At 41.5% G+C, this 12,074-nt stretch overlaps 1 protein-coding gene across 2 annotated transcripts in view; it reads right to left on the bottom strand.

Annotated features, from left to right (window-relative positions):
- Positions 1-4,729: 4,729 nt before the first annotated feature.
- LOC127988038 (BCL-6 corepressor) overlaps positions 4,730-12,074 on the bottom strand; it is a 44,060-nt gene continuing 36,715 nt past the window's right edge. For both annotated transcript variants that reach the window (XM_052590533.1, XM_052590534.1), the window contains 3 exons: positions 10,893-10,970; positions 9,790-9,940; positions 4,730-6,138 (listed from right to left, as the gene is read on the bottom strand). In XM_052590533.1, coding sequence (XP_052446493.1) covers positions 5,844-6,138; positions 9,790-9,940; positions 10,893-10,970 — 524 coding nt within the window. In that variant the 3' untranslated portion in view covers positions 4,730-5,843. The remainder of the gene's footprint in view (positions 6,139-9,789; positions 9,941-10,892; positions 10,971-12,074) is intronic.

Here is a 12,074-nt window from a genome sequence, read left to right as displayed (position 1 = left end):
CTGAGCTATTAGAGCGCGCCGCCGAGGCCCCCAGAGACCCGCGCTCTCTGATTTCCTTTCGCAGCGCAGAATAATGCAATCCTTTCAGCCTGCCACTCTCTCCCTCTCCCTCTCTCTCTCTCTCTCTCTCTCTCTCTCTCTCTCTCTCTCTGAGAGCTGCATGCGGCGCTCTGAAAGGCCCTTCGCAGAATTAATTAGTGTAGAGGTTACCTAATCCGCCAGAGAGCGTTTTTCCTGCCTGCCCTCAAACCAGCAATGTGCGTGTCCACGCCAAACCCCTCTCAGAGATGGGCACAGCACTGACCCTTGGAACACACACACACACAACCTTCCGACAGCTGCAATAAAGTGGATGCCCAGTCTGACCCTGAATATAATACCCTACCCAGCGCTCTGCTGGTCAGTGACACCTTTTACATTGCACTGAATATGTATACTTTTCAAAAGTAGTGTATCCAAAAATTAACATTAATAAGTTTTATGTAGCCTATAAGTAAAAGGTGAAAGTAGCTGCTCAGATGACTTTTGTTGATATTCTGAAATAGTCATGGTATAGGCTTAGGGCTAGGCTATTCCATAAGGCCAAGGGAAAGGAGACAAAATATTCGTAAATGCCAAGGATCCGCGACATGAATGTAGTTCATGGATATAAAAACGTGACTTTGGTCGCATAAGCAATGTAAATTTGCAGTGTTTGATGACAACGAGTGCAGAAAATGCAACAGAATTAAGTCTGGAAGTAAAGACTTGATTCAGTTTTCTCGATAGGGAAATTGTTAGATGTTATTATTATTATTATTTTACATTTAAAGGAAGACCTGAATCCATTTGTTGATGGGTCATATGCACAAATGAGTCAAAGCAAGCAAATGTCCACAAGATAAATTTTTATGTAAAAGAATAATCTTATATAAACTGTCGCATTGAATTAGAAATTAATTTAGCTTATGCTTTATGAGAAAAGAAGCCCAATTTCATAATTGGATTTAACGCAATTGTTGCGTCAGAATCATAGGCCGTTTAAAAACATGGATGTAGTGTCCGTGACGTCACCCATAGGTTTTCAACAAGCATTTTTGAAAGCAAAAGTAGGCGGAGCCGACCGTCACAAACTTGGCAGCGTCACTCCTGAACAGTCAATGTCAAAAATGGTTGGTAAAGGACAAACAGAGCGCATTTCGTCACTATGTTGTTCATGCAAATGAAACACTGACACAATGATGAACAAGTAATATTCGCAAAAGCATATTTGTTTTATTGAATAATTAAGTAAATATAATTCCTTAATTTAACTTTGTAAAGAAACCTAATTTCTGGCTACTCTCTGTTGTCTCAGACTATGACATCTTCACCTGTGTCAGCCACCGTAGCTTCTGTAAAGGGAGGGGTGAGCGGGGGACTGAGCAGCTAAAATTTACACACTGCACCTTTAATGTACGTATTTACCAGAATTAATTCTGCCCCGCTGCTTAAAAGGGTCCGATTATGCTCTTTTTCAAAATCTTGATTTTGTTTTAGGGGTGTACTAGAATATGCTCTCATGCTTGGTGGTTCTAACAACACATTATTCTTCACATAATTTTCATTATTACAGTATTTTTCTCCCTGGCCTGGCACAAATAGCTCGATTAGTTCTGGGTTCGTTGAAGGCAGACCTTTGGACAAACTAAATGTGATAAATGTGAAACGCTGTCCCAGTGCATTGTGATTGGTGAACAGTTTAAGCCAAGGTCACCGTAGACTTTGAGAATGCGAAATTCGCTCGGACGATGCTGAAAATTTTTAATTTTTCTAATCTTTTAAAGTTGTGTTGTGTAAAATAGGATGATGCGTCACTGTTAAAATTAGCGATTCCTCCATTTTTTACATTTCTGTACTGAGAGATCACTTTGTGACGTTTTGATTTTCTATTAGTGCCACGCGATGCAAATTCACAGGTCAGAGTTCACCAAACTTTAACTTTGCTACTCTATCTTCGCATGGGTTTGGGGTTATGGTCTGACACATTTGCAGGCATGGAAGGCATTGGAATAAAAAATCTATTTTCGAATACTATTTAGGGCAGAAAGGCCTAGTATGCAAATTGTAACTGGGCAGCGATCACCTGATACCTGCACATATCAGTCAAAATTCAAATATAGAATAAATTCATTTGATTGGTAAACCAAATTCAGACTATGTTTCGATCTTAAATGGTAATGCATGGAAATCTGAATTTATGGGAAAATCTTAACTAAATATTGGCTTTAATATGTGGTGGGGGCGGTGAATTTGGAGATCTGCCTTCCAGTCAATCTACTCCACAGTCAATCACGGGCCCCTTCCTTGCTCGTCCCCGTGGCTTCAGCCCCACCTAGCCCATTGGTTGATACGGCCCTGAACAGGGCAAATAAAGCTCTGCGTCAGTGTTGACAAGGTGTGAGGTGGACGCATCTGTCTCTCTCTGCGCGCTCTGATCGAGTCGAGTCCCGTCAATGTCACAGCTCTGACTAATAGATAAAGAGCGGATTAACCGTCTTAACACGGAACCCGGGGAAGGGGGAGGGTGTAATTACCAAGCCTAATGTAATTTAATTGTTTTTTAATTAGATGGCCACATTTCTTCCCTGCAGTCCAGCTTCCGCAGCGCTGGGCCGTGTGTGGCTCTGTCCGCGGTCGTCAATTACGGCTACACGCAACATTTGAGCTACATTTGACACATCAGAGAGCTAGAAATGGCCAATAAGTCAGTGACATGTTCATTCCCATATTTATTTACAAGCACGACATTTATCAATTCTCATAAGAGTCAATTAAAATCCATTTAAGCGCCTTGTTTATCTTTTGTGATTATCTTAATATTTATATTTTTCCTGTCATATTTTTATTACGTTGTATTATTACATGCTAATACGTAAATATTTCTACATTTATAAAACTTTATTCAATTAGCTGTTTAACAATTTTATTAAACTGTTTTGTCAAGTCACTGCCAATCGTGGTAAAATCAGTGCATTGCGTGGTATGTTGCGTTAATTATTATTATTTATTAGCCACACTGCTCTCCAGCTCTTAACCACAACAAATGAACAGGTCCAGTTCAAACAAACAGCCCTTGTTTTTTAATCGCTTCACATTGTTAAAAAAGGCATATTGTAAAAAAAAAACAATCGTGACCACTCAGAAAGTGGACAGAAAAAATAAAGTCCTTTGTGTGTGATTAACTAGAGTAATTAAGATACACCTCTTCAGTTCAACCAGCTGAGCGATCCCATCTGAAAATAGACATCAGCAGTCCATTACTGTGCCTCAGATACAAAAATAATTCCCCCAAACATTAAAATTATCAGTGTTTAGCGTACTCTCAGGTCGTTGGGGATTTGTTTTATTTATTTTTTGTTAATCATCCCTACGCGCGATTTTTCTATAGGATATACAATGACAGTCAAGTCAAAATGGCTGCCAAGAACCCAAGAAGGACTGGTAAAACAATTTAAAAAGAACCCTAATAGTACAAGAGTATTAACGAAAACATTGTGTGGCCCACAGAAGAAACAGCATTAAGGTCTGGATGGAGCCATGAAGGTATTTTCAGTATTTTCACATTTGGCCTATATAGGTTTTGTGTATAGATGTAGGCTAAATTGATTTCTGACCAATCCAAACTCATCTATTTTTATATATTCGCTATCATCATATCCGCAGATGAATATGATAGGCCTGTCTCTTGACATCTTGATTAACAATGCCGCCTAAATTATCTCAGGTCACAACACTTGGGAATTTAAACCAACAGAACAGAATTCGCAGCATCGTGTATTACCACAATAAAACATTTATGTATAAATGTTTTAGGAGAGTGGCCATTTGACCAAATATCTACTAACCTCAGCATAGACGAGAAGCTTCGTTAATTTGGATTTTATTACATATTAGGATACTGAGCTTATTGGCTTGATTTGGTTATCTTTGATAGTGACTGTTTACATATGAAGGAGAATGGAAATTTTGTGTAACCATCCTTTTTCGCTTTCTCCCACATTTGCGACGCAAACAAATGACGTGATTTGAATGTCCGTTTTGATCAGTTAGTTTAGTACCGAGCTCTATGCCATTGTAAATGCTTGTGTACATATACATACATTTACTTATTGTTATAGTAATTTTGAGTACACGTTTGTGCCTCTCTGCTTTTGGGTGAACCATTCCTTTACAAACAAGAAGGGGATTTAAGTTTATAGAGCTTAGTAGAAAGGAGTGTGACAATTACATTAAAGTTAAGGAACGAAATCCAAGCCTGTAATGTCCGTATCGCTATCAGACCAACAAAAACCTCCCTCACTCCTGCCTAAGGCCTCTAATTTCCGGCGAACTCTTCATTTCCTGTTTTGTCCAGCAGCACAGGATGTGGCTGTCTCTCTCGTCTGTTGTATAGGGCTGATCTGATGGCAGAAATGTCGCTTTGGAATTTAGACCTTAATCTCAGATTATGGCGATAAACATGGAGGTTTAATAATCTGTTTGTGCATGAATTAATCAGAGCAGCCATATAATTGCATGCTCTATTCGGTCTAACAACATGAAAATACATTCCCAAACCATTTTTTCACTTGTATACTGTAACATATTTCAGAGTGAAACTATCAAATTTTATCCATGTTTTTGATATAACAAGCAAAATAAGACCAGTGAGTAAATATGGTCACTTTAGTTGTAAATGTGACTAATATAAAACCACAAGATGTACACAATCTTTTATTGCCGTTTATTTAAAGGAACTTTTTTTGGTAAAATATAAATACAAATGATAGCGTATATAATTACAAAGTCCGAACACTTCTCCAAAAAAACAATAATAACACACGTCAGAAACAAGTTACTGAAATAGTCAACCCATTATTTACAAGTTCAAGCATGTCTTTGCCTAACAAAGCATCAGGTTAGTATTTTACAATTACTTTAATATTTTACAAAGAAAAGCCACGTCAAAATATCTTAATTTCTACTCATAAATAAGTGACTTAGTCAAAGCAACAGCTTGCGTACAGGGTACGAAACAGCTTTGTAGATTAGAGTTTAACACGGGAGACCGAAAAATCCCACACTGGTTACTGGGTCAACACCATAAGAACATCTACTCCAGGAGAGGAACATCGCTGATGAAGTGCGCTAATTAACTCTTGATGAACCGAAGGGGCTTCTGGCCTCTGTACACCTCTAAAGTTGACATCACAATTAAAACCCCATTTCAACCCGATTATGTATTTACAACATTGTAACTCCAATTATAAAATAAAGACCTGACTAAACAAGACAAAAAAGGCAGCGCATATTATATATATATATAATATATATAATATATATAATACACACATACGCATAAACACATTTATTTATTTATATATATATATATATTTATATATATCTATTTATAATACACACAATTAAAATACAGTGGCTGTATATATACTTATATTCTTATTTAGAAAACATCTCTTTTAAATGAAAGAGTTCTTCGTTGCGAGCATGGCTTCATATCTCAGAGTTAGCCAGAGACATTGGTCCAATTCTCAGGTACGTTCTCTTTCCATATCTGCAGACGGTACACTATGTACAGGTTTGCTTCGTCACCGGGAGAATTAGTAAGCGAGAAGAGCGCAAGGAGTTGTTCCGAAACCTTCTCGAAGCCAAACAGAAAGATTAGCTGCACTGGGACCCAATTTCGCCTTTGGCTACCAGTCCAGAAGTTCCTTGAAATGTCAAGAACTGCCTCAGAATATCCTTTTTCTTTTGCTTTAAGTTCACCACAGGTCTCCAAGGGTCCTTCCGAGAGTCAGTATGAGTGTGCGTGCATGTTCAGAAGCTCATGAGCGTGGTCTGGATACTGGCTCCCAGCGGTCGTCCAAGCATTCGAGCGACGACCCCAGCAGCGCCACCAGCTCGGCGCTGATTTCCACCAGATCCAAGAGTTCCTTGCTGTCGGGCATGAATCCCTCGAGCTCTTCCGGACAAGAGAACAGCTGACTCAGAGACGCCTGCTTGTAGAATTCCGCCTCGGCTATAGTCACTACCTCGATGTGCGTGAATGTGGCGCGAAACGTTCTGGCAGACATCTTCAGGCGCTTGAGAACGTCTGAGAGCAGCAACCAGTTTCTAGGTCTGAGAAGGAGAATGAGAGAAAAAGATTAATTGGCTGGAAAAAAGAGAGCAATGTTTTCATGCTAGTTTTCATCACTACGTAAAAAAAAAGGTTATTTCAGGCTTAGTTTTATTCTTGGCATTATAAAAATAAGATGCGCAAAAATGGCACAAATTTGCAGTGTCCATGTGAGCGCCAAGGCAAAATGTGGCAGAACATGTGCACAAACTTAGAAACACCAAAAAAATATATAAAAAATTGTATGTGCTCATACACCGTGTCAAAAGCTTGCCCTAGAACAGACGCGCTTTCAGATAATTAGACAAAATTACACAAAGATTCTCAAGGCCTTCACTTGCCCAGGAACACAATAGGCTTCACACACACACAAAGACCGTAGACTGAGCCTGTCAGACGCACGCACACACATACACAGAGGGGAAGGCAGTAACAGGCAGTGCTCAATCGATGGCACTTGAGGCGGTCTGCGGCTCTTGCGGAGCGCTGAGCGCTGAATGGAGTGGGAGAGGGAAAAAGAGAGAGAGAGAGAGAGAGAGAGAGAGCGAAGGAGAGAGGGCGAGCGAGAAGGGGGAGGAAATGTGAGGAGAGCAGAAAGCCATTAATACTGCATCAGCCAGCTGCGCCGAGCGAGAGGGAGAGAGAGCGAACGAGGGCGAATGAGAACGGGGGAGGGGAAGGCCAGAGACAAGCGCAGACTGAAGATTATACACAACAGTGAGCGCGGCAGCTGAGCCTGGGAGCGAGACAGCGAGAGGGTGAGCAAGGGAGGGGTGGCGAGAGAGCGGAGCACGATAACGGCAGAGCGAGAGCCTGTGTGGGAGGTAATTAGCTGTGTCTGTTTAGCAGCGTGTCACTAGACTGTCTCTCTCGCGCACGCTTTTGCTGTCCTCGCTCTGTTTAAGTGCAACGGGCCTCACGTCTTTGCTAATGCTAAACTAACGTCATCCCCGTCAGTCAGTCGACACGCTCTGCAGTCATGCAGTTCTTAAGGGAAACACCTGTCATGTAGGTTAAAGCTAACTCACGTAAGGTTCAGCTATTATGTAAACCAACAATTTGTCTAGTCACGATCAAATTTTAACTTGACTTTGACTTTTGGGATAGTTCAGCCTAAAAAGAACTCAACCTAATGTCGTTCCAAACCCATTAGATCTTCGTTCATTTTCGGAACACAAATGAAATGTTTTTATGAAATCAGATTGCTTTCTCATCTTGCATAGACAGCAAGACGTTCAAACCCCAGAAAGGAAGTAAGGACATCAATAAAATAGTTCATGTGACATATGAGGTTCAACCTCAATTTTATGAAGCTGCGAGAATACTTTTTTGCGCAAGGAAAACTTTATTCAACCATTCTTCTTTTCCGTCTCATTCTCCACTGCGTGTTGACAGGAGTACCACCCTTACGTGTGGTGCTCCTGATGCCGGAGCTGGCGTTTTGACATACAGCGGGGAAAATATTTATTTGATCCCCTGCTGATTTTGTAAGTTTGCCCAGTTGCAAAGAAATGAAATGTCTGTAATTTTTTATGGTAGGTTTATTTTTATTTTAACGGATAGAGACAGAATACCAATCAAAAAAAAAAGAGCAAAGGATGTCAGAGAAGACTGCATATCTGCACAAGGCTGGAATCGGCTACAAGAGCATCAGCAAGAAGCTTGGTGAGAAGGAAACAGCTGTTGGTGCAACTATTCAAAAATGGAAGATTTACTAAATATTTCTCCTCGGTCTGGAGCTCCGTGCAAGATCTCGCCTCATGGGGTAAAGATGATCATGAGAAAGGTCAGGGATCAGCCCCAAACTACATGGGAGGAGCTTGTTAATGATCTTAAGGCAGTTGGGACCACAGTCACCAAGCAAAACATTGGTAACACTACATCGCAATGGACTGAAATCCTGCAGCGCCCGCATGGTCCCCCGCCAAAGGACATCTAAATGATTCAGAGAAGGCTTGGGAGAAAGAGCTGTAGTCAGATGAGACCAAAAGTCTCTTTGGCATTATCTCGAACCCAAGAAACTATCCCTACAGTCAAGCACAGAGGTGGAAACATTATGCTTTATGGCTGTTTTTCTGCTAAGGGTACAGGACGACTTCACCACACTGAGGGGCAAATGGACAGGGCCATGTACTGTAAAATTTTGGATGAGAACCTCCTTCCTTCAGCCAGAACACTGAAGATGGGTCATGGATGGGTCTTCCAGCATAACAATGACCCGAAACACACTGCCAAGGAAACAAAGGAGAGGCTCAAGAAGAAGCACATTAAGGTCATGGAGGGCTCTAGTCAGTCTCCAGACCTCAATCCTATCCAAATCTGTGGAGGGAGCTGAAACTTTGAGTTTCCAAACAACGGTCAAGGAAACTTGAGGATTTAGAGAGGATCTGTAAAGAAGAGTGGACCAAAATCCCTCCTGAGATGTGTGCAAACCCGGTGAACAACTACAAGGAAAAACGTCTTACCTTGGTGCTTGCCAACAAGGGTTTCTGCACCAAGTACTAAGTCATGTTTTGCTTAGGGATCAAATACTTCTTTCACTCACTGAAATACGAATCAATTTCTAAACTTTATACAATGTGCTTTTTTCTGGATTTTTTGTTTGTTATTGTCTCTATACATTAAAATAAACCTACCATAAAAATTATAGACCCTTCATTTCTTTGTAAGTGGGCAAACTTACAAAATCAGCAGGGGATCAAATAAATATTTTCCCCACTGTAGAACCCAGATGTGGGTTCTTGTTTACAAGAAGAGGAATGCACATGCATGCATCATGGTACTCCAGGACTGACCCGGATGAGAAGAAATCACTGAATAAAGTAGTTATTTTTGTTTTTGTTTAAGGTTGAACCCCTGAGTCACATGAACTATTTTAACAATGTCCTTACTACCTTTCTGGGCCTTGAACAAGGCAGTTCCGTTGTGGTCTATGCAGGGTCAGAAAGCTCTCGGATTTATCAAAAAGAAGTTAATTTGTGTTCTGAAGATGAACGAAGGTCTTACGGGTTTGAAATGACATGAGCGTGAGTAATTAATGACAGGATGATTTGTCCCTCAATCTCTACTGATGAATTCTAAGAATCAGTTAAAATGGCTTTGCTTATTCCACAATCATCTAGAAACATCGCATACAACTAGCAATGTCCTGCTAGTCAGAATTTGCTAATTACAACAATTATGCACAATACTTTGAACTGTGCAATTCTATATAATGCACAATTCTGTGCAATACTTTGTAATGTGCAATTCTCTAATATTGATCAGATTTTTTGACTAATGATGATCCATGTCCTACTTTAAAATGAAAGCTCCATGGTTACAATTGCAACAAGTTGATGATGTACAAACAAACCATCTTTTGCACCATCTATGATACTACAATGACAACCAAACTTTTGATAGTAATTACCAACACCTTTCTTGAAGTTGAATTACTTCAACAAATGATTACGAGCATCGTGCTTCGAAAAAAATATTCTTTGAAATTCCGCCTTTACAATATTTCAAACTAGTATACTGATTCTCAACATCTTTTACCTGAAAGCGATGTCTGTAGTCCCACTATCCCTACCGATAAAATAATTGGTTTCATTCTAAACAAAAGTCGTCATGGACAAATGTCAGTCAAGACTCAAGATTTAGATTCTTACCCCTGCGAGAGAGACACCTGGATGTTGTAGCACGGCAGCAGCGGCCGGTCGGAAAATTCGAACTCAAAAACTTCTCTCTGTTCCTCCTCGTCTTCGCCGGGTCCAGGTGGGTTAGCTAGGATGTCATAACCAGACGAGTCATCGGCAGGCTCTGTTAGTCAGACAGAAAAAAATCGATTAGAAATGAGAGACAAAGTGTGAATTATGGAAACACACATACACACACACACACACACACACACACACTCTCTGTGAGCTACAATGGGTTCTGCACCCATAATATCCCTTAAAAAAAATCCCTCCCACCCTCCCTCTCCCTGTCGGATTCACGCCGAGACATGCTTTCCCAGCACTGCTCTCAAGTCGCTCTCTGAACGCGCTCTCCTATTTGCACTCTCTTCCAAGCGGCACTGCGGGAAGAGCTGCGTGTGAAGCCACTTCACTCGTTCGTGCGTGCTAGCGGCACAGCGTACGCCTCGGAGCGAAACAGATGCCTCTACCTCTTTCTGTTGCGCTTTGGGTTTTTCCAAGGCAGCGCAAAGCTCCCAAAAATAGCCACGCGGCTCCCTTCAACACCTCCCTTTCTCCACCGGCTTTGTTATTCCAGGAATCCAAGGGAAAATGTGCAGTAGCAGTGGGTTTGTTTTCGGCCAGCTGGAGACGGGCCCGCTCGCACACACACACACACACACACACACACGCACACACTGAGCGATCTGCTGATATATGGCAGCCAGGGGAACTCTCGCTACGCAGCTAGAATTCGTTTAAAGAAAGAGCAATAAAAAAATGCTGGCATCTATTTTTGCCCCCATGGTGCCGACCCCACCACTCACAGGGCGGGGATTTTTATATAAATACTTTCAAGCAAACATCAGAGGTACAAACACACACAGAAGCTATTTTTCTATTTTTTTTTCAATTCTAGATCAATGACCGTCTACAAACATTGATGATTCACACAGAGATTTACCTTCAGGTGTTTACCCGTCTTGTCTGTCTGTTTGCGTGATTCTACTCCATTGTTTCTTACGTCGGTTGCTGTGAGTGTTTTGTGCATTTCGGAGTATGTGTGTGTGTTCAAGTGTGAAAGTGGTACTCACCGCACACTGCGCTGCCGTAAAACTCCCAGTACACGCCGGGGTCATCGTCCGCTCTGCCCTGCAGGTCAGCAAAGTAATCTAGAGGGAGAAAGAGAGAGATGAGACCGTTACTGATGTAAACAGGAAGCAACTAGAAATGCACTGACAGAATTTTGGCCAAAATAAAGCTAAACTTAAAGCTAATATTAGCATAAGATCATGCTCGTAATTTCAAGAAAATGCACATAATAAAATAATAATAATAAATCAAGAAACTAATAACAATAATAAACAAAAAGTGCTAGTTACCAAATATCTAGAAAGTAATACAAAAAATTAATACATAAATAAGATGATAGATGACGCTACAAGAATAGCGATTAATATCAATAAAAGGGAATTAAGTGCTAATGTTTGGCAGATATGATGACCGATATATCGTGCAATTGCTTAACAGACCACATTCTCCAAGCGACAATAAGAAAATAGTCTTCTACAGACAGCAGAAGCTCTGATGCTCTGCCAGCGTTATGTGGTTGCACGCTCAGATGCCACTTGGTGCTGCGAAGCACAGCCAGCGGCGACGGGAGCCGCATTTGCCAGCGCAGCCATTAACAATTCCACCCAGAGAGAGTGTGAGAGTGAGAGAGAGAGAGAGGGCGGTTGATTAGAAGGCTCCCACAGAGGGAAAACAAATTTGGGGAGGGTCTTTAAATCAGTGCAGCAGACAGCAGAACGGGACAAGCCTGCTGATTTACACACACACACACACACACACACACACAATATGATGCCCTGCGCTTCCAGGCCGAGCTCTTTCCTGCCTCACGAACTCATGCATAATCAAACACGCACGCAGCCAGTCAGTGTGAACCTCCACCATGTGACTGAGCTGCCCTTTAACTGGCAGCCCTGAAGCTAATCCACACACACACACATATTAAGATGGCTTTGGAGGGGAAAGAACTTGCGACTGCCGTCAAGAACAAACGCCGGCTGTGTACAAATTGTTTTCGCGATGCCCTCTAGTTCAGCTCACAACTTTGACCATTAATCAAGCTGTGCCTCACAAAACACTACCACTGTCGCTGAAAGAAAGAGAGAGAGAGAGAGAGAGAGAGAGAGAGAGAGAGAGAGAGAGAGAGACTCCTCCGGACAGTCACGGCGAGGCTGTGCTCGGGCGAGAGGGGTCAGTGTTAACAC

The sequence above is a fragment of the Carassius gibelio genome, chromosome B22, assembly GCF_023724105.1.
Source record: "Carassius gibelio isolate Cgi1373 ecotype wild population from Czech Republic chromosome B22, carGib1.2-hapl.c, whole genome shotgun sequence".
NCBI classification, from domain to species: Eukaryota; Metazoa; Chordata; class Actinopteri; order Cypriniformes; family Cyprinidae; genus Carassius; species Carassius gibelio.
This window is presented reverse-complemented; position numbering and strand designations above follow the sequence as displayed.